Source organism: Cygnus atratus, chromosome 6 (genome assembly GCF_013377495.2).
Source record: "Cygnus atratus isolate AKBS03 ecotype Queensland, Australia chromosome 6, CAtr_DNAZoo_HiC_assembly, whole genome shotgun sequence".
Lineage (NCBI taxonomy): Eukaryota > Metazoa > Chordata > Aves > Anseriformes > Anatidae > Cygnus > Cygnus atratus.
Window position 1 is genome coordinate 34,370,278 of NC_066367.1, and position 23,039 is coordinate 34,393,316.

General features: G+C 41.1%; 1 protein-coding gene across 2 annotated transcripts in view; it reads left to right on the forward strand.

Moving 5' to 3' along the window:
- The first annotated feature begins 2,462 nt into the window (after nucleotides 1-2,462).
- SPOPL (speckle type BTB/POZ protein like) overlaps nucleotides 2,463-23,039 on the forward strand; it is a 33,936-nt gene continuing 13,359 nt past the window's right edge. The window contains exons 1-5 of one of the 2 annotated variants that reach the window (XM_035556051.1): nucleotides 2,463-2,692; nucleotides 18,319-18,452; nucleotides 18,613-18,734; nucleotides 19,002-19,153; nucleotides 22,345-22,472. In XM_035556051.1, coding sequence (XP_035411944.1) covers nucleotides 18,375-18,452; nucleotides 18,613-18,734; nucleotides 19,002-19,153; nucleotides 22,345-22,472 — 480 coding nt within the window. In that variant the 5' untranslated portion in view covers nucleotides 2,463-2,692; nucleotides 18,319-18,374. Of the gene's footprint in view, nucleotides 2,693-2,845; nucleotides 2,926-18,318; nucleotides 18,453-18,612; nucleotides 18,735-19,001; nucleotides 19,154-22,344; nucleotides 22,473-23,039 lie in introns of those variants that run through there. The other variant, XM_050711776.1, reaches the window with a different exon arrangement.

Sequence of the window (23,039 nt, forward strand, 5' to 3'; positions counted from 1 at the left end):
CATTCACTCTGGATTCAGGAAAGCTTGGTTCCCTGCTCTCTGCTGCAATCTTTGCTCTCTAAGCGTAGTTAATCATGTCACCCTTGTTTTTCTCTACCATTTTCTGTCTTTTCTAATTAGATTATAAACTCTTTGTTTGTCACATGCTTTGTAAAACGTCTGGTGTAAAAGGCCACTTATCTCAGTTGACCTGCTAAGTGCTGCTATAATGCAAACAATACTGATGCATCCTGACTTGATGGTATTTCACCTTGATGTGGTGCAAGAGGCTGGTGCTGTTTGGCACACTGTAATTTGGCACCGAGTGGAGAAACAAACTCAGGATATGAAAATGGAAATAGCAGAGAATAAGACTGAGCAGTTGTTGAAAAAAGTACAGGAAAATAAATTCAGTTTCTGCGAAAACCAGCTGGAGACCCAGATCTGGAAAGTGCTTGTTGCTTTACTTGGCAACCATTTGCACGCCTGTCTGTGGCATTTGCCCACACATCAGAATATTACATCTCTGAGGGAAAGCAAAAGATCTTAAACCAAGAGATGCATGCTTTGATGGCAGCCTAAAAACTTCTGAGCTGTACTCTCACCTTTTGTCTGTTGACAAAGATGCATGTGTTTTTCACAGCTGCTGTTAATGACCCATCATTGCAGACTTCCTCTAAAGTGGGATTTAAAGGAGGTGGTAGTTAGTTACTATATGAAATGATCTTAGCCTACTGCTTTCCCTACGCGCTAAACTACTCTGCTTAAATCATAAGATTCCCATATGGCCTTTTCAGTTAGAAGCAGGAACACACCCTTGATTCCTAGTAAAGGAGAGTTAGTTCTGTCTTGTGAAAGAACAGACCTTTTTAACTTCCTTCCCCTTTGTAATAGCTACTCCAAGCACTGAACTGTTCAGCTCACAATACCAAGAATCCTGACAGTCTGTTCTGCTTGTGTCTCACAGAAACAACAAAGGCAAGATGTATATTCTTCTAAGTAGTGGGCTTTATAAAAGGTAACAGCCTAGTCCTTCTCCAAGTGTCCTCTTCAGCTAAATGGAATAAACACTTGCTGTGGCTCTGAAGCTATTTCCTTCAAGGGCTGGAATGAAACAAAATAAACCAACCAAACAAAAAATGCTGAGCCATCCAAAAGCACAGTGCCACATTGGAAAAGTACCTGAAATCGTTCTGAGTGAGCAAGTGCTACCAAAAGCATTATGGCCCCATCAGCGCAGTTTTTCTCTGCAGGATGAATGATCCAGGGCAATGTGCCTCCCTAATGCAGCTGTATTGATTTTGAGACCTTGCCTGGGTATCCTTACCCAGCACAGTGCTGTGTGTATGGATTATTAGTGCTCGTTCTCGAGGGAGGGAATTGAGGTGTCAGTGAGCCTTAATTGTGTCTCAGTGAGTCTTAATTGTGTCCATAGCTAATATTATCCATAAGGTTATAGGTCTCAGAAAAAAAAATGAAAGAAAAAAGAAGCGTTTTACACAAGTTTTATTTACAATTCTCCACAAAGAAGACTGCAGTACCGCATATGGAATTTAGAATTTTAATTTCCTTCATTTTTAGAAGCAATATGTCAATTTAGAGCAATTTATTCCACTTGGACTATGGGAAACAGATAAGGCCAGATACTCTCACAAGTGCTGGGTGCTGCACGTTACGTGGGAGGGAATGGAAGTGGGCCGCTTCTCCTCAGGTCCCATGAGAAACACTCTGCAGCCAGTAACACAGGTTCAGGCGAGGATCTCAGTGAAGCAGTTTTATTTGCAATTGAAATGGTGGGTGGACTACAAGCAGGAGTGCCCAGCAAAAGCGTATCATAACCTTATATCCCCTATTACCCGATGCCTGATTCCTCCACGGTTTCCTCATTGGTAGAGGTTCACATTACCACATTCGCCTCATTACCACAGGTTCACAAACTTCTCGATGCTTATTACTATACCATATATGTACCGTTTTATTTGACTGTTAATTTCCTTTTTTTCCCCTTCTCTTGTGACTAGAGGGCCAAGAGATTTTTTTGTTTTTACTTATTTCACATTGCTTGTCCTGTTTTTCTTAGCTATCCCCCTTATTTTGGGACAGCGGGACCTTCCCCGTATCAGCACAACATACTCCCCATTGTGCCTGCACAACCACTGTTGAACACAGGAGCTTAGCGGAATTTTCCACACAACTTTATTTCTCACAGTCCTAACACCTGGCAGGAGATGGAGAGGGCAAGGGTAATTTTCAGGTTAACCCGTCTGAAAACAGACAAAAAACCAGACAAATAAAAAGCCGTGAGAAGCTCTGAGAGGACCATGAAACAGTCGGTAATGAGGGGGGGGGGGACAATGGGGAACCTTTGGGTTCCCGCACCCCAGCTTCTCCTCGGCCGCCGCCACCTCAGCACCAACGGCTACCCCCCCTTCACCCCCCCCTCCCCAAAGGCCGCCCTCGCCCCGCCCCGCCCGGGCGGGGGCGCGGCCACGCGGAGTCCCCGGATGGGCTCGGCTCGGCGCGGCGCTCCCCGCCCCCTCCGTGTCCGGAAGTGCGGCGGCGGCTCAGCGGCGGCTCCTCGGCGGGGCCGTACGGGAGCCGCGAGGGGCCGCGATGCGGCTCCGCCACCGCCCGGCCTCGCCGCTTCCGCCTCCCGCCGCTGACCGCCGGCCGCCCGCCCCCGGCCCGGCGCTATGAGAGCCGCCGCGCCCCGGTACGTAGCGCATGGACGGGGGCTCCGAGGGACCGGGGGTTGGGGGGAGGCGGGAGGCCTTTGTCGTGCCCCCTGCCGCGTCCCCGGGGCCTTCCCGGAGGACCTGGCCCGGTGCGAGCCCCCCGGGGGCGGGGTTGGGGACGCCCCGGGGGTGGTGGGTGGCCCCGCGAGGCCGCGGCCGGGCTCCATTTTGTGCCTCGGCCGACGCCGGTTTTCAGCCGGTGATGTCATCGGTTGGTATTGCGTCACGGGAGACGTCACCGGCGGTTTGGAGGCGGGGGGAGGAGGTGGAGGGGGCGAAGCCGCCCCGAAATGCCGGCGGGGCCGCCGCGGTGCGGGGTTACCTGCACCCCCCCCCCGGGCCGCCAGGTCAACCCAGTGGGTAGCGCCGCGCCGGGAAGGCGCTGCGGGAGGCAGCGGGCCGGCCCCCGGACACAAAGGGAGGAAGCTCCGAGCTCGGCAGCCGGGCCGGGCCCTCCCTTGGCCTCCCCAGCGCTGTTCTGATGGGTATCGCAGGCGGCTGCAGGGGCTGGTGCCGCGGGGGCGCCGCAGCCGAGCTATGCGTGCGGCTGCCATGGGGTTTATTTCACTGCTCCGGGGGAAAAAGTTTGGGTTCTTCTCCGGTTTTTACCGGAACTTTTTGTTATTTCTGGGAGCAAAAATCCCTTTTTAATCGGACACTGTTGCCTTAGCAGGCCCTCAGTATTTCACCTGGCTCCTCCTGTGCTTCTGGCATATAGATCTCCAACAAACACCAATGCTCAGCTGCCTACTGCATGGTGTGCCCCCTGCAACCCCCGTAAGCGGATATTCAGGCAGGGAAAATCACTTTTAAGCAATATATCTTTTGTACATAAAGCTACAAACACGGCAGGGTTTGGTACATCACCAGAAGCTACTTTTAACTCTCTTATGGAAACCTGAGATTTTAAATATCCAGAAATATCCTCGGTGTTGTATTGCCTTGAAACAGCTTTCTGCCAGACTTTTAACTTCAGTTTGCTTTTAGACTGTCAGTGAAAATAGAGTTATGTTTTGAACTGTAAGCTACTTGTTGCTATTAAAAACTTGTAGATGCTGTAGAACAAATATAAAATGGATTTTTAAAAAACACATTTTTTTCTGTCCTAATCACTTAGACAAATCATCTTGGACAGTCAGTTGAAATTACATATTATAAAAGCTACTTTTCTCCTTTTCCCAGTACGTTGTGTTTCTCTGTTAATTTTTATGCATTTGAAAAAAACTTAAAAATAAGCATACAGGAGAGACAAACCAGTTATTAACAGCACAAGTTAAAGTCAAAAAGAAATGGCTGTGGGCAGTAATAGATAATGTAGTTAAGACTTGCACATAGATCCCATCAACTTCCTTTTTTATTTATTCTTTCTTGGGTTTGTGTCTGCATTTGTGGTTTTCCCACTCCGTCATGTGCAGTCTCTTCACTATCTGCTATAACTGTTTTCTTTGTCTTGTGCCCCTGTAGAGGAGGTGACCGTAGTTAGAAATTTCAAGCTTGTTTTCAGGTCCTGGGGCATGCTCAGAAGGAGACTTCCATGTGTCTTGTTTTACAGAACCACCCCATCTCATTCTCTTTCTGTCTGCTGGTGAGAAGTAGATATTTGTGGGTTTTTTCTCTGGCAATATTTTGTGGCAGGCTCATTTGTTTATTACAGCGTTTCTGTTGCTTTGAAAAAAGTCTACTACGTGCCCATTTTGCCTTCTGTGTACTTGACAAAACGTGGTTAAGAGTAAGGAAATCTTCATGAGATTGTTACTCTAATTGAGAGCAAGAACTTGATGCTTGTAATCGTAAAATCCTGTGATCTTCACAATACTCTGCCCTGATCAAAGCGCGAGTGCTTTGAAAAGTGTCGGTATCGTGTCACTTCTCTTCCCACTTTTTTTTAGGTCCTCCCTCACTGCTTATGCTAAAGCACTTTGGCTTCTTAAGAGTCACCCAGATGGTGCTTCCTTAACTGTCTCCATCAAATCAGCTCAGAAGCTACACAGTCAGCTAATGACAGGGTAGCAAAACAATGCACTGGGAATGCGTTAACCTGTGCGCCTTACCTGGTTTCAGAAGCGTATTAGCATAGCGAAGGTGGAGGGACATGCAGCCCTGTCCCGGCTCTGTGGAGTTCATCGGACTGAAGAGGAAGAAAAACCCAGTAATTCAACGCTCTGTTTCCTCACAGGGGCCTTTCTGGGATGAAATAGAAGATGCCCTTGCATCACTGGTTGCTTAACGTTGTGGTGCGTGTGAGGCCGTGATGGAGCTTGGCTCCATCACTTTGGAGATGGCCTCCTCAAGGCTTTCATACCTCTGCTCTCCATACCTTTCCTCCCTCTTCAGAATTCCTGCATATTCACAGCAGATTTCTTTCCTGCTTTCATTCCTTGAGAAACTTCCCGGTTTATTTCTTTATGGCAACTTATTTCTGTTTTTCCTTGTCCTACCGATACCAAAAGTATGCTTACTGGCATCCTCGCCTCAAACAAAAGGAGGAAGCCTCTGCTTTAGTTTGTGCTTAATTAAATGAGAGACCTGTTGCAACTGTGTGAGGGGTGGAGGTATGGTCGTAATGGCAATTTTGTAGTAGTAGTTGTTACGGAGAGAGGATGGCCACTTGCCATAGCTCAGTGGCTTTCTTAAGTAGTGCGCATCCTGCGCTAGATAGCATGTGTGTTGTGCTGTTCAACTTGTGTGGTGTGGTTGAGTTTTGGCAGGCAGGTGATCAGTATTGGAGTAAACTTAAACAGAAACCCCCTCAACTTTCACAACTCTGTTTTACCCAAGTTAATAGCTTTCCTGTGTGGTTTTTGGTAACCTGGTTTAAAACTATTCTTTGTGGGCTATAAAGGTTTTTTATGGTCTTTGCCTGCATGCTCGCAAAGCAGTTTGTTGTGTCTGCCAACGTTCTTGTGATCAGTGTTCGCATTTAGCGTTTAGGAAATGTAGTGGAAGGCGAGATGCTCCTTCTGCTGATTCAGAAACTCATTGACACGGAATAATCTGGAGAGGTAACACCTTCAAATTCCCTGAATTAGATCGCTCACCCATGATGCTACCTTGTATCTCCCCAAAGCCCTTTAATTTTTGTGACAAATGTTACACTTGCCAAGTTTAATTGGTTACTAGTCTTTTTTGTGGGGAAATCATAAACCAATTGTAATACATTGTCCCACTTCATGGTTTGAGAATGGACAGTTGCTTTAGCGGAAAAGAAGCTAGGTTCTTTTCCATGCTGTTTGCTCAGAGATTAAAGATGGATGAAATAATTTTAAGTGGGCTTCATGTCAAGTTGAACACTAGGTGAACAGAGAAAAGGATTTCCGTGTTGAGTTCTTACCTCTATTAGAGAGGCTCCTTGTGCGTACTTTGCTTTTAACCGCTTCTTTTAGCGTTAGAAATGTTTTAATGTGCTCTTCCTTGATTTCATTGCTAAATTTATGGAGTGAAGCTGGCGGGTTTTATGAGCACTTGCAAAGTGGTAATTTACATCTTGTGTATGTGTGAATATTTCGTAAAGGAAATTTATATCTCTCAAAAAAAAAAACTTGAGCTGACTTAGCTGCTAAGCAGTATTTGAAGCTCTAGTTTGCTCTGTACTCATGCTATACTATTGCTTTAGGATGGACAGCTGCTGAGCTTTTAATTAGTACCTAATTGAATACTGAACAGTGTCAGTCCCATCCACCTTCATGTGTGCAATGTTTGCTCTTTGCACTATATTGTGACTTAATTTCGCGTAGTTCAAAGGTGAATTATCACTTGACATGTAATTTAACTTGCAGCTTTAGAGAAAGACCAAGTAATGGTGTGCCAGGGAGAATGCCACCGAGTAGCTCTTGGCCAGGGCCCAGCTGGTGTTGGGGTGCGTGTCTTCAACACCTGGGGAGCTGCCCAAGTTCTCATGGTGCGAAGGATTTGCTGCTGGACCTGCTCGTGCCGTGCTGTGGGGAGGATTGCAGGGTGAAACTTGGGAGCCAGGCTTTCCCTTGTCCTTCTTCCTGATTGCTGCTTTAGTGCTTATCCCCTCCCAGGTGCCTGCTCACGCTTTGTCGAGTCATTTGCAAAATCAGTCCCGAAGCAGGGCTACAAATGGAGGTGAAGGGAAGGAGGGGGAGCGATGACTCGCACTTGATTTATTTGCAATGCCGTGTTTTGTTGTGTATTAAATGCTTGGGAAATTAATTAGACTTGGGTGTCTGTAAAAAGGTTTGAGGTTATTTGCATCAGCCGTTCCTTCCTGAACAACTGAAATTGCGTGTAGATGCAGAACTCCTCCTGGCCGGAGGAGCAGCTGGTGTAACTTTCTCCTCTGGTGTCATACTTTCTAGTTCTCTGTTCCATGTTGACTCTTTGTTTGGAAAACTACCTTTCCCCAAAGTTTTAATTTTCCTGGCTTTCGTTATTCAGTTTCTAATTGATGAATCTGTTTTCTCCATTAGCATTGCGTGTAGCCTATGAAGCATAACCGTTTTCAATGTTTAAGTCAAAACAAACAAAATAAAACAAACACCCACCCACTACCTGAACTCGAAATGAATTCTAAGTACAAGTCACTTGTTGCTTTGAGTGCTTAGTGTACGGGTGTAATGATTTGTGTTAGTTAGCTAATAATTTCTTAAAACGCATTGGAGCAGGGGCTTGTTTACTGTCCACAGAACTTAACACAATAGGGCTCTGAATTACCTAATCTGTAGACATTACCTCAGCAACACAACAAGTAGTCTTTGGTGCTTTTTTTAATTTTAAAACAGATGGATTCTTAGCTAACGGGGTTTATTTTCAGTGTCATTTGTTTGTAATCAAAACTCTCAAAGATAAAATCAGCAGAACAGTTCTGTAATGAATTTAGCAAGCCAGTGCTTAATATAGTTTGTTTCAGCTTCTGGGGTGGAGCAATATATTATGATAACATTAAACTTCTTTAACTGCTTTTAATGAGCATCGTATTTACTGGTCACACTGATATTTATGTATCAAATTGAATAACTGTTGTTGTAAAAGATGACAAAATATCGTCCTTTCAACTCATGTCATGTCTCTGCTGTGTGTGAAGATAATTGCAGCAGTTATTTGTGTACAACCAGATTTGTACCTATTTTTAGGTGTTTTTTTTCCATGCCTTCAGTTCTTCTTACACTCTGCATGAACTCATTTAAAGACTTGAGTCATACTACTTCAGTTCTGGAAATGTTGTACTATAAACCAAATGGTCTGAAATCTCTAGTTAGCTTCTTTGGGTAATTGTAGGTTGATGTATGGCACGTTGCTGCGCCGGCCACTGAAGTTGATGTGAGCTTACAGTTAGGGCTGGTAGTGGCTGGTGTGTGTGGCTTCAGAGGAGCAGAAGGGATGCGATCTTGTTTCGATGTTTCTGATGTCTACAGAATCTGCTGAGCTAGATTATGCTTGTTACTTCTGTGCGTGTAGGAAACGAACTTTAAAAATCAAAAATGGAAGAATATTTGTGTTGATGAGTGTAATAATATCAATTGTGTAATTATACTTAAAACATTTTTGGAAGACAAACACTTGACATGTGGTTGGCCTGAGAAAAGAGATACAGCAAATGTTTGGAAGAATGGATTTGCACTGTTATGTTCTATGAGAGGCTTCTGTGTCCAGGGGCACCTGTATTGCTTATGGCAAAAGGTGCCTCATCCTCAATGTTCTCCTAACATGTGGTTCCTCTCCAAAAATAAACAGAAATCATGATATATGTAGAAATAGGAGTAAAGCTTCCATGGATAATAGCCTGCTGAAATTTTGAATGTGGCATGCTGTCTATATAGTTAGCTGCAGTGGTTAGTTGCGGTAGTAAGATTATCAAGTCAGATCAGATTTTGTTCTGTAGTCAGTAGTTTTGAATATTTCTCACAGGCCAGATACCATCTTAAAGAATTTAAGTATTAGTTGTTTTTGGAAATATGCCGTATCCTCTGACAGTTAGAGACCTCTCCCTGAGTGGGGAGAGGAAAAATACATGGCAATAACATCATCGGCTGTGTTTTATCTGTGTATGTGATAAACTCTAGCCTCATACCCTTCACAGAAACTTTGTGTTGCTTGCGAAGATGGGCTTGCTGTTTGGTGTGAGCTGGCTTCTTCCTTTCCTGATAGTAGACTGCGTTTTTTTTCCCCTCCTGTTTCTTTTTCTTTTCTGTGAAGGCAGCTTTCCGGAGCGGCACGGCAGGCGTCGCGCTGCTCCCCGGCTGATGAGGCAGCCGTCTCGGGGTGAATCACGGCGGGGCTGCCCCTGATGTGGCAGAGGCGAGAAGCAGCAGGCCGGCTCCGGCTTTCTGCCTGCCTCCCTGACGTCAGTGAAGATGAAGCAAACCTACGGCTGTAGCTCGCAGAGACCTTCGCAGGCCCAGCAGTTCCAGGACAGCATGGAAGCACTGGGAGGGATTTGATTTAGTGGTGCTAGTGCTGAGGGCTTCAGCAGGTGCTCAGGAGGCACGGCTTGTGATGGAGAGCAACTGGTCACGGTGGTGGCTGTGTGCGGTGTTTCGTGGGGTGTGTTGCCAGCAACAGCCTCCCAAAGGCAGCTGAAGAAGTGTCCTACAAACGAGCAAGCTCTGTCTTTTATCAGCCCCAGTTGCTTTTGTCGAACTGTGATCTGTTTAACCATGCCTGGATTAGCCAGGCCGCCCCAAGGGGCCTCTGCCAGCCCCCTGGTGTTGTTTGCCTTACTGCTGTGTTTAAACTTCAGTAAAGCAGCCTACACACAGAGGAACAAACTGGTGGTGTAAGTAGGTGAAAAAAGTGAGCAAATGTCCTGCATAACATGACACGAGTAAGATTTCAGGTATTCACACCTTGGTAGCTAGGGCTTTTTGCAAGACACTATTTTTTCTTGTTGCATAGAATGTAGTCCTAGGCTTCAGGTTGAACCCTCAAAAACTTGCACAGATTTCTGTTGTGTGAATCGATGTTAGCCTTTTGGGGGAGTTCTCCAGCAGGGCAGCCTGACATGGACCGTCCCATCTCCCTTGCCCTCACAGCCCCAGGTAAGCAGACTGAAGCTGAAAACAAGAGCAGTGACGTCCGGCCTCTGCAGCTGAAGAAGCACTGGGGCTCAGTGCCTAAAGCCAGAGTGGTCATTGCTAACTGGTCTCCTCTCGTGCGGTGCCCATCAGATGGTCCAATGGAAACTGAAAGCCACAGGAGTCTTTTAGCAATTATTTCTTTAATAAGAGTTTAACCTTTGCAAGGAAAACAATTTTAATATCACTTTTTTACCATTTTTTAATGTTACTTACCCTTAGCCCTGACTCTGCTTTAATCCATAGTTTTAAAAGTTTTTTTTGCTGCTGAGTTAGTTCAACTTGTCTATAAAGAGGTAAGAGATGCTTTGAAAATTTCTTCTGTCTTGAGCAAATAAGACTGCTGTAAGTAGGAGAAATAGTAGGAAACTGCAAAGGTTTGAATGGCTTTTCTTGTGGAAAAATGCATCTTAAGCAGATTATTTTTGAGTTGTTCTGACTTCTAAAAGTAGAAGTAAACTAATATCTGGTTGGTTTTGAAACAACAGAGTAGTAAAAATTGTGTACCTGTATTTGAGCTTTAGAAACCAGTTTCCATAGGATAAGAACTTTAGGATTTTCTTTTCTTTTTTTTTTTAACCCTGTGTACATGTATGAACTTGTTGATGTCTTTCTAGGACTGTTTCTGCTTGTCTTGCAGACTTTCACCAGGTGTTCATATTGCTACACTTTCAGATTTCTACTTCATAATTCACCAAAGCGAGTGAATGTGCAGCTCTACCTCTTGACCTGCCTGCCTTTCCTAGGATGCTGCTGTGGATGGCATTTAATACCCAGTTCACTGAAATTAATTGTTCGAAGACTGTTTAGGTGAACTAGCATCAAGTGCAGTCTGGTTTTCTAACAGAATTTGCTTTTGGTGTTTTTGCTTGGTTTCCTGGCATATAAATGTAAATTGTTGCTTTTTGCACAGGATGTAGTATTTTTTTTGTGACTGTTTTGGTACGAGTCACTGAATAGGCCTGAGATGAGCTGTACCTCTTACAAAATTTCCATGAAGATGCAGCTGCGTGCACAAATTCGTTCACTCTTTGCCATGATAGGTAACAGGGAAGTGAATGATCAAAAAAGCCTATCCGATAACATTTGTGAGTATAAGCTTTTGGCTGCCGAAAGCAAATGTTACCACTTCAGTGTGAATTTTCCAGGTAATAACAATCTGCAAAGCTTAGTGAGCAGAGCATTATGCTGCTGTTGCTCTGTACAACTTCTCTGTAGCAAATAAGCACCTGTCTCTAGGGCATGTAGTCCAATGCTTTATGCTAGTCCTATGTGTCTTTTTTTTAAGACCCCCACCCAACTAACTAAATCTTTCAAAGAAGTTTTTTATGCAAAAAGAATATCAAGGTTCCCATTTTCAATTTGGTAAACTTCTGGTTGTGTGTAACTGAATTATTTGGAAAAAATAATTCTTCATTCAATATACTTTCACATGCCAGTGATTTGTTTGAATAAGAGTGATGGAGTAAAACTAAGGAGGGAGAAAGATCACTTTGGCTGTATACCATGGGGAAAAAAAATGACAGCAGTAGACTATTAAAATAGAATAGCTTCCCAAGAGGAATAGTGGTGGAAATGCCCATCTTTTGGGTCCCATAAAGCTAGACTAAAATGAAATTGAAATGCTCTAAGAAATAATTTTGCATTTCTTCTCAAGGGAAATGGATAGATGACTCCTGTAGGGAATAGTCTAGGTTATCTAATGTGGAGTTACCTATATTATAGCACAATAATGCAAAGCTAATGCTGAGGGATTTTTATTAACGAGCTTGGCTGATGTAGACTAGGCAGTTGCGGTTCAAAGTCTGCTAGGCACTGGGTTTTCTCTCAGCTGAGGTAAAATTCAGCTTTACTTTTTTGAGGCTTAAGATGCGAAAGAAAATTCAGAGAAGAGCACAAAAATGGCATAGTGGGTTCTAGTTCTTACAACTAATAGTGTAATCTTGCTAATTTTGACCTGCTGACTTGAGTGTTACGAGTTACAGCTGCTACCCCATCCACTTGCGGAGCTGTGCATTTTGCATGTGCCTGGTTTTGCCTTGCTGGGGTCTTCTGCTGGAGCACCTCAGGATGTGCTTTTAAACTCCTCGTCTTAGCTGCAGCTATTTTAAGCTGTTTCTGCCCCAGCTGTGTGCCCCATCTTTTTGCTGGAGTTTACTGTCCCAGGAGCAGGGGTGACAGGGGGATGTAAACATAGTTTCTCAGTTGTCACAGTCTAGGGGAGTACTTTTTGTCTCTGGAGTTAGGATTTAGCTTACTGTGTGGGTGCTGAGGGGTGTTTGTGTCTGCTGGTGGGCAGGGGCTTCCAGGGGAGCTGGTGGGTGGCATGGGTGAGACCTTATGCTGAAGCAGCTAGAAGCCCCTAGATCTTGTGATTTAAGCCTCAAAACTGGTGTAGGTTTGTGCGTTTCCATTGAAACGTATGCTTAAGTAAGCATTTTTGGTATGATGTTCAAAAAAAAAACCCCTTCCTTTTAACTATTATGGGCCTTTCACTTCTCCAGTAAGTCTTTATAGGGTATTTTCTGTGTGTAACTCAACTGCTGTTCCCTTCTGTTTGCCCTGAAATGGAAACTTGCATATTAGAAGTGTTGCAAATAAAGTTAGATGTAGTATGTGCTCAATCTACAGTTTTTCTAACTTTGAGATGGCAGAGGTGTGGAAAAACTGTGTATGTATGTATGTATTTAAAAAAAAAAAAAAACACCTGCAATTGTTTAAGTATTAGTAATTCTGTGCACTCAAATGTTGCAGTGCTAGATAGGGATTAAATTCAATAAATATTGAACGCAGTATTTAAATAATTCTTTGGGTATACCCTGAGTCCGTTCTCAGAGAAGATGCTGCTGAATAAATTGGAAAGCTGCCTAAGCTTAATAGACCTTTCACATGTCTGTTATTGTGCTGTGTATCTTCCAGCAGAAAATTTGGTTTAATACAGTTAGCTAATAGGAAATGTGCAGCGATTCTTTCATAAAGATCAATTGTGGAGAGATGCAAATCCTGCCAATTAAGGAACAATTCTATCTTTTACAAAGTTTTCTTTCTACTAGTAATGTCTTACGATTTTTTGTAAGCATAATCGGCTTACAAGACCAACTCTTAAACAGAGAAAAATGGTAAACTACTGTCTTCAGCTGGATGATATTTTTAAGTCTCTAGGGTTTGGAGAGAAAGATAATGTGCCTTGTGTGGATTTGAGCAGCATTGAAGCCAGTTTAATGAGCTACAGGAGTTCCATGCCGATGGATAAGCTGGACTCAGCCAGTAGGAGGTGTTGTACAAGAACTACTACCAAGTAGAAAGGCGCATGGCTTTCACGGGGCTTAACCCTGAAATACCTGGCAGGTGGCCACCTGTTTTGGCCTTTATAAGTCAATGTTATGTAAAACTGTGAGTATGAACGGGAGGATTATGTCAGGAGGGATACAAATGTGACCCAGTCTGGGGCCTTAAGATGTCTTTCATTGCAGACTTACCCGTTTTGCTCTGGTTCATATTTGTTTCCTTCAGCTTCATGTGTGTATTCTGTCATACCCAAGAAAAGATCCAGTGGACCTTAACACAATTATGTTCCCAAGAATTTGCAACCTCGGTAATCTACAAAATAAAACAGATCTCTTGAATAACAAATCCTAACAAGTTTTTAATCACAAGTGATAGTTTAATTAAAGGAAATGAAATCTGTAGCTCTGTAGCTAGAGCATGTTTATTTTGAATGCTTTTTTGGAAGGTGACTATTGAATGGAAGACTTATTCATCTAGATTAAAAAACAAAAAATCAAAACCAAGAAAGTTTTGTCTATACAAGTAGGCAAAATATATTTGTTTTATTTTGTACTATGTATTTATGAGGAATAAAAAGTTGGAGAAACAAGTTGTTATTCACCAGTTAACCTTCAGAAAGTAGTCTCTTTACCTCAGTCAGTGATGAAATATCAATATTTCCAAAGGAGAAAAAAAAAGCAAGTTTATTGCAGCTTTTCATTCCTTGGGATGTTCAGCCCCTTTCAGGAAAGACTGACCATTGAAATACAGAGTATATAATACGTGCACGTGGGGTTTGTTGGCATGGCCATTTATTAGGCTTTCCTTAGACACTACTAAATGATGTTAGTGTTGGTCACTCTGGGTAAGTTGCTCTAGTTCTTGTTAGCTGATGAATGCCTGAAGTAGCTTGGTTAGAGATGTGTGGTGTTTGAGGCAGGGCAGGTTCCCCAGCCTCTTTCTGGGGCATTTTGGAAGCTTGCTCCTGTAATGGTTTGGGAGCACACCGGACTTCACTGTTATATGTTGCGTTGTTCCTCAGCTGCTGGACAGGACTTGAGTCAGCCCACGCTGTGCCTCTTGTTCAGTTATATCATGTGGTGAGTGCTGAAGTCCTGTGGTGTGCCAAAACACAGCCGGGGAGAGGAGGCCTCTGCAAGAAGGGGTGGCTGAGGGAAGGATCAGCAGGGACTGAGCTTCCAGTTCCCAACGTGCTTCCTCCCCGCTTTTGAGGGAGCGGGATGGGGTCACTGACTTGGTGAATTGATCCGTGGTTAGCTTCTGGCAGGCTGGGTTGAGCTTCCAGGGTCTGTCTGTCTGTTGGATGCTCTGCAGAAGGCAGTTTGTCCAGTTCTGCCAGTAATTTGCTGACTATTATACTGTACTGAAGTAGAGAAGACATTGCAATGGTCACTACTTAGCATGCACGCGTGCTCGTATGCACCTCTTAAGCTACAGCTGCTCTGATGAAAGAAATTCTAGGATATAGGAGTTATACTGAGCTTCTATTCTTACCTGTGAGAGCTCACAAAAGATGTTATCGCTTAGGGAAATCCTTGAAATAAGTTTTGAAGTGTTTTGCAGGTTTATTATTGAGGGATTAGAGGATTTCTCTCTGTGGTATTTTCTTTGTGCATACAAACGCATTGATTCCAACACAGTGTGTAAGACTCAGTGTGTTTTTGTATAGCTATGAGGTTGAAAACTTTTTCTAGAATAATCTTGATAAATATTCAATTTATGGGAATAATTTCTGGGAAGGGAAACAAAATCATATTTGAAACTCTATATAAATATAAAATTGGTGTATAAAATACTTTTGAAGATCTCTTTTTAAAAGTAACAGGAAAAAAGTTAGAGCTTATACAGCTTTTGATAAAATTTAGTGTGTATACATTTTATGGATGATAGTCTATTTTCTTTACACTCTGTGAGTAATTAGAGGGAATTAACATCAGATAGCTTGAAGCTTAATACAAGTAATTCTTTGAACAGGAAGCTACTTCAACTATTAAATAAAATGTGCTTTGAGGATTTGCTTCTCATTTTTTTCTCTTCCCACTACTGCTCTGCCAGTAGCGCTGAGCTCTGCAAAGATGCTGATTTTAGAGAGACTGTTGGGCACAACGGTTAGCAGGTACCATCGATACCTTAAGAGACCAGGAGAAGTGGTAAGCCCGTCATGTTCAGGATCTGAAAGTACAGGTTGAGTAACGTAGTTTTGGGCTTTTCCCCTCTTTTGAAGTATGACCATGAAAGTGCATTCTCAGAGTAAGTCATCGATGATTGCATGACGTTCAGTATGGGTATATCACTTCGCTAAGGAAAAAAAAATCAGGCTACTTGATGGACTTCAAAAATATCTCTAATTTCCATTTTGTAAAGCTGGAAATTACTTTTCCTCGTTCACTAAAACTTCTTTTAGTGTTCCCAAGTGAGTGTAGATGTGTAAGTTCCCTCCAGTGGTCAGACATCTTCACAGGGAAGTGTTTGCGTGGGCTGCTTTGTTGAGCCATGTCCAGGCAGGCATGGCGTTGCCTGAAAATTATCAGATATGTGATGTGATAATGTCCTGTCACCTCCGATGCTTTGTTCACAATTGCAGGCAGAGGAGTAAATGCTAGTTCTAGCTTGAAAATTGTCCCTGTGAGTAAGTAGCTTCATCGTGCTGATAATAAGCCCTCCTTCCTGCACTTCGTTGGTTTAATTCCACCCCGTCCTTCTCTGACAGGGGTTGTCAGCTGCAGCTCCGTCTGCTCCCGGCCGCTTCATCTGGTAGGCTCTGATGACGGTTTGGTACTTGAAGACCTTTTTGTGCAAGCTGATGACAGTGGCTAATCAATGATTCATAAACACTTTCTTCAAAGTAGTATTTACCCTTTTCCCCGCGCAAAGCTGAGAACAAGGGGTGAGCATGTAGGTGCGTCCTTCTGCCTGCTTTCAGTCTGTCCCCTCCAGGCCTGCTTGGTGCCAGCAACCCTCAGCTCAGTGAATCCATGCCCAAAAATACAGTAAGATACAAATCTGTTCCTCAAAGACATGTCAGGAGCTCTGGAAAGTCAGTTGTCCACTCCTAATGTGGTAATTGGAAACTACAAAAGGTTGAAGCCATTCTGAAGGATGTGAAAAGCGTGCTTGGTCATGGCTGCTGCCAGAAATGGTAGTAAATAATAAAAGCCACACAGCTGGTTGAAGGAGTCTCTGAAGCACAGATGCCCTAGGTAGAAGCAGGTACAGAGACAGACAGACGGGGAAATAATGGAGGGGCAGGTAGTAACCACCTTTGCTTAGACTGTCTCGTTTGTCGGGCTCGTTTAGCTGTGAGACAGGAGTGGGTAGCTACCAGTAGCTGGCCTCAGGTCACTGGGTGCTTCCTGAAGGGGATGCTATACAGAGCTTACTTTAAGCCTTTTTCAGTTTGGTGAACCCTTCTGGGCAACCTTGTCTCTTCCGTAATTACTGGACTTCTAGGAGCTGGCTGGTCTCAAGTACTGAAAGAGCTCAGGAACATGACAGAAAAATAAAATGGGGCAAGCGAGTTCCACTATCTGAAATTAACATTGGCTGTTTGTCGCCAGTTATCATCTACAGAAAATACTAATTAAATACTGAAGACTTCCAGAAGTAAACATAAGTTTTATTTGGAAGGAAAAGTATTATTTCTTACAGGAGGCAGCTGAATTGTATTTTTGATTACACTTGAATGTCTCAGTGATCCACATCTTGCATGAGACTTATCCAATGATTTTTTGCCTTGTAGTTGATCTCTTTTCAGAGAGCTCCATCTGACTGTATAGCATCTTTTTCCTCATCTGACAACAGCTGAGAATGGTTTTTTCTCCCCAAGGCTTTATACATTCATCATCCAGAGTGATTTCCATGTCAGCAGGCTTTAATGTACGAGGGCTAATTAATATTGCAAGTGAGTGAGAAAAGGTCCTAGAATGGCGTGAAGGAAAGCATCCAGTGAGGATCATTGTGATTCACAGATAATTCTTCTCCCCATAGGAAGGGAATTCTTCTCCATTCATTGTGACTGAATTGTGTATGGTCTTGCAGGGTGTTCTTACCTAAATTTATATAAAACCTTGTTTCTAAGTGTATTGCCCATCTCTGGAAAGTTCCAGCATGATCACTGATGTGCAACCACCTCTTTCCAGTAATGCAAATAATACATTTTTTTTGCAAGTAAAAAGATGAAGCTAGTGTTCCAGGAAGGTTGTAGTCTTCTGATCTTCTTTAATGATAGCAGGATACAATTAAAAAAAACTCTGTACTGAGAGAAAATGTTTAGTTGTGACTTTCATCCAGCTTGGCCAGGGTTTGCTTCACTTCTTTTTAGCAACTTCATGGGGCTGCTTAAGTGAGAAACAACGCGTCTGGCAGATATCTGTCTGAAGATGACAGCAAAGCCTAGCTAAAAGAGGGTCACCAGTAACCCAGAGCTACTCTAACATGTCTGTATTCTTTTATTAATTATTTGAAAGGCTTGTGCAAGTAGTCGGACTAATTACATGTCTAGTTAGATGTGATGAGTCTGGGCATGTGACTCAATTTCTGATGGGAAGGAGAAATTGCAGTGCTTGGTGGTAACCTGTAACAAGATTGCTTTACTTGTTATTGGAAAGTTCTTCAGATTTGGCAAGTTGACTTCAACTGTTTCAGCTCTGTGCTTCAGCAGGCAGCCAGCTAGTGGTTGTGATTATTATTGTGATTATTTTCAATAAAATCTATTGGCATTAAAGATACAAGGCAACCATAAAAGATGTGAAGAAAATACTTTAAAAGTAAGTTTTTCTCACCTTCCCTTGAAAAATCCTAGGATTACTTGAACCTATTCTACTCCCAGAAGGCTAGGTGCTCTTCCAGAGCCATGTCTATGGAAAGCTAATGCAGAGCTACTGATAACTGAGCACTCACAAGGCCCTAGGTAGCCTCCAAATCAAAGGAAAAGATCCCAAGGAAAGTTATAACATGACTGGAATGATCAAGGTGTAATAATTTTAAAAGGTGATGTTGAAATAACATCATTAGTGGCATTGTACACTGCATAGATGCTTGCTTTTATAAAGTATTGCACAAAGATTCAACTTGCAGGTTTGTAGTACAAGTGGTCATCAACGAATATTTGACACCTAGCTTGTCTAAATAGCAAAACAATTTTAACTTCTTTTCAGGTTTTATTTTCATTGCATCATTTAGTAAACACTAATATGGATATCAAAACATTGATTTTTCCACGCTTACAGAGGGTGTCCAAAGAAAAATACATGAATTGCTTCCTCTTTTTTTTTTTTTAGGAGAATTACTGAAGTCTGGATTGCTATTTTGATACTATAACCTGCAATAAGTGGCAATGTCAAGGGTTCCTACCCCACCTCCTCCTGGGGAGATGTCCAGTGGACCTGTGGCTGAAAGCTGGTGTTACACACAGGTGAAATTGCATGAATTCCAATGGCTTTATTTTCTAGTCATAATAACCATTTAAAAACAATTCCTAAAAATACTGAGTTGTGCTGATAATCTAATTCTCATAATTAATGCGTGATATACAAACTAAATTTTAGTGAATTTTTTCTACATCTTTTGTTCAGGTTAAAGTAGTAAAATTTTCCTACATGTGGACCATTAATAACTTCAGTTTCTGCCGAGAAGAAATGGGTGAAGTTCTAAAGAGTTCTACCTTTTCATCAGGGCCAAATGACAAAATGAAGTGGTAAGGTCTTTATTCTGGCAACTGCTTTTTTTCTTATTTTTTCTCCCACTAGCAGAAGCTGCAAAATCAAATTGTGAATAAATAATAAAATTTAGACATTTCTTGAAGTTTCATTATAGGTACAGATTGCTGCTGGTTTCATAGTTTCAATAATCATGAGGGAAACACTTGTATTAGTAGCTCATGTAGTATCTTAAAAAATTAATACAGATCTGAATTTATTCTGTTTATGACTTTAAAAATGTAAATTTTCTGCATTTCTTTCAGGTGCCTGAGAGTGAATCCAAAGGGATTAGATGATGAAAGCAAAGACTACCTGTCATTATATTTGCTTTTAGTCAGTTGTCCAAAAAGTGAAGTCAGAGCAAAATTCAAATTTTCCCTGCTGAATGCTAAAAGAGAAGAAACTAAAGCAATGGGTAAGGGAATCTTAATGTAGTGCCTGCAGATCTATAAGAACTTTCCAAAGAAAGTTAGCTTTGTATTTTTTTCAATTAAACAGAGTTTAACACTGAGAGAAACTTGAAAATATCTTTTTAAATATCCTTTTAGAAAGTTAATTAAAAATCTTTTCACACATTTCTGATCACTGAGCTATGTTAATTTCTCCTGAGCAGTATAAATTACAATGAATTGCTAACTGCCATCGCTTCAGATTCTTGTCACCTAACTTTTCTAGCAGATCATTCTTGCTTCCTGTCAGTAGAGCTGTTTGCGTGTTTCTAACTACAGTGAAAGTGTTTGATTTCCCTAGTTAATTAGGGTAAACACATAGTGGTTTTTTGTTTTTACACACACTTTTATGATGTTTTCATCTGACTTCGTCTGATTTACACCGTAATCAGTTTAAAGACATGAGTCATGTACCCAAGGAACTAGAAGACTTTGAAGTAATTTATTTGATTTAATTGCCTCTTGATACGAAAAATGTTTGGCTCTTTTTTCAAACTTAAAAGCACAGCTTTGACTGGAAGCACTTTTTGGGAAAGATGGATTTCTCATGACGTGTGCTTTCGAGAGCTGGACTCTTTTTTTACACTAAATACTGAAAGGTCTCTGAAGTGAAACATGCTAGAAGGATTTAGTCTAAGATTCAAATGAAATATTTTAATACACGTTTAGAAAAATTATATACCTGTATGGTAGAGTGACTTCTGTAGGGTACCGTTCAGATGAATATGAAAAAGGTTGAGTATTCGCTGTTTTTTTTCCCTTCTTTTCCATTGAATGAAGTTATTTGAACGTACTTTTCTTATTGAGCCCTGCTGAAATGAAATCCCTAGTCACCTTTCAGGTATTTGTGTATCTCTGGGAAAATAGTTTAATATAAATGCCTATTTCCCAAAGCATAATCATGTCATTACCTGAAACTAGCAGAATGTAAGTGAATACTGTGGGGGCATTAACTAGTAGCTGAAAGTAGAAGTGTCTTTTTAGCCTGCTTGCCAAAATACAAGGTAATGCTAAACTCTACCATCTCCAGTCTGACCTATGAACCTGATTTAGCACAACAGTCTAATGCTGGCTTAATGCAAGCAGGTTTGTGCTGTTGCTAATCCTGCGTGTGAAAAATCAGTCTTCTTTTTTTCCTTTTCCTCCTCCAGGGCTTAAAGAGACCTTGCAGCATCTGTTATGTTGCAAGTTCTCCAGTACTTATGCTCAAAGTCTTCTGGAGGGTTTGCTTTGTTTTTTGAATAGCTCTATAATTTCTTCATCCTCTAGTTTACCTTTTCTCTCTCTGCAAATTGGGTCTTAACATTTTGGTTCAAGATAGCAACTCTGTGCCACTTTCTCCTTATATGACTGGACCCACTTGTAATATCTAACGTAAATCCACAAAGCTGAGTGCAAATCCAAAAATATTATAATAGTTGGATTCTTTGGAAGAGAAATAAATATACATATTGAACTCTGTATTCATCCTCTTCCAAAATGCTGCCCTAAATGAGGGCCATACAATGTAGGGTGGGAGGGATCTGAAGATTATTTGTCAGGTTGTCCTTTAAATGCTAAAAATCACAAGGTGCTAGAAAAAAACCCGAAGAATAGATGTCTTAAGTTTCTTCAATAGTAGCTGTCCTGTATTTGCACTGCAGGAATTAAGCATCATTTCATTTTGGGAAATTACCAACAGAAATCTTATTTCTTGGACTTCCCAGCCATTTACCATCTGCTCCTGGAAAGGCTCTGTTTTTATTTATACCATATGATGATGCTCAACTTTAGATGTCCTTTGGTAATTGATAATTCATGCACAGACTGCCACTTGAAGTGATGAAGCTTGTCAGTTCCTGAGTTGTTCTTCCTTGTTTTTTGTTAATACAAGCCGCCAGTAAGACATTTTCATCTACTTTTGGTGAAAGAACTGTTGTGAATCTCATTTGTCCAGCTGTTGAAAGTGAGAACAATCAGTGTGATATGTTTGTTTTTTAGCACAAACTTGACCATCTAACATACTGTATATTTCAGTGATGCTACTAAGTTAACTGTAGAGTAGAGAAGTTGGACTTTCCTGATGTCTTTATTTTGGAATTTGTAGAAGGAGTGCTTTTTTAACTTGATTCTGTCTTGAAAAATACATTACTTCCATAACAAACTTCAGACTTTAGCCTTCTGTGAAGAATTTATAAGTTTAAATATCTATTCATAAAACAGATGAAATGATTCTTGTCCAGCATTTTTTGGAATTAAAGAAAAATCCCTCTATTTATGGAGAAGTGGGGATGATTTATTTATTTTTAATTCTTTGATGTTATTTCAGAAATATTCTTTCTTTTCCTTTTCAACAGTCTTTCTAAATATAACTTGCCATGTTTTACTTGCAAATAAAAGTATTGTGTTCTTTCCTGTAATTCATTTAGTGGAACAAGTGACCAACTTAGGGCAGACATGCAGTACAGAATAACTAACTTTACTGAGTGCATGTATTCGCACTAATATGACCCTAGGGACCCTTTTATGGACTGTGGACATTAGAACAGGATTAAAAAAAAGGTGGTGTGGTCACAGCAAACTGGTAGATTAAAAAAAACAACTCACAGCATATGGCTAAAAAATAAATGTCAATGCATGTTTTCATGACCGGAGAAATAGTTGGAAGCTTTTATTTCTGTTTTGCTTATTTAATGCTTTTGCTGTATTCCAAAATAATATGAACCTGTGAAACAGGATTTTCCATTTCATGAAGAAGTCAAAACAGATTGTTATGACAAATGCAGAAGTGTTGTCAGAATGCATTTGTGATGACAAGCTCATTGTAATTGCACTTCCCCGTGAACAGTTTGTTTTGATGCATTGGATTTTTTAAACTTTAACTAAAAACTCTTATGTTGGATGATGCCCAAGGAGAAGGAGATGCTATGGTTTGAATTGCAGATCATGCTCTTCTAAGATCTATCAAAATTTTACATCATAGCACCCCCCCCCCCCCCAAAAAAAAAAAAGAAAACACGACTTTAATCAGTTGTTTCCTAAAAATGTGACAGACATGATCCCAAAGTGTTAAATTAAATCATTTTTGCCTTAACGCTTACCCTTTGTATAGACTTTTAAGGTGTTACTTTTTTTTAATATTAACTTGCTTTATTTGTACATAACTGTCTTTTATCAGAAAGCCAAAGAGCGTATCGGTTTGTACAAGGCAAGGACTGGGGTTTTAAGAAATTTATCCGAAGAGATTTTTTGCTAGATGAAGCTAATGGTCTTTTACCAGATGACAAGCTTACGTTATTTTGTGAGGTAGGTATAAACTTTTCAGTGATAAGTTTTAAAAAGGAAATAAAACCTTTTTTTATGTGTTTATGTTCATTTTAACGCTAATATAAATGTTGTGTTCCGTAAATGATAAGTATGGTAAGAGATACATTTAGTTGCATTGTCTACATTGTATTGTTTCATTTTTTGATACATGTGTTGAAACTTAGATTCAGGCAATCAATTCAGGCTTATTTTGCAACTCCAAAGAATTTGCCAGAATTAGATTAAAGTCAGATGTAAAATTATTTATGAAAAGGTGGCTGATAAGTGATGTGTAAAGTATCATTTTACTGGGGTCACTTCAAATAGGTTGTGTTTGAAATTATAGGATTGTTCTTCACTGGTTAAGCAAAAAGGAAATGTCTACTGGTTCACATTATTAAAAAGAAACAAAAACATAGCTAATAGTTAGAATCTATATTATTGTAATATTATTCATTGCTTTAGCCAGTTAATAGCTTTTTCAAGTAAATTAAATACTTTATTTTTATAGTAACTGTTGTATTTTTTTTGAACAAATGTAAGTATCCTGTAGAAGGATGTTCCTTA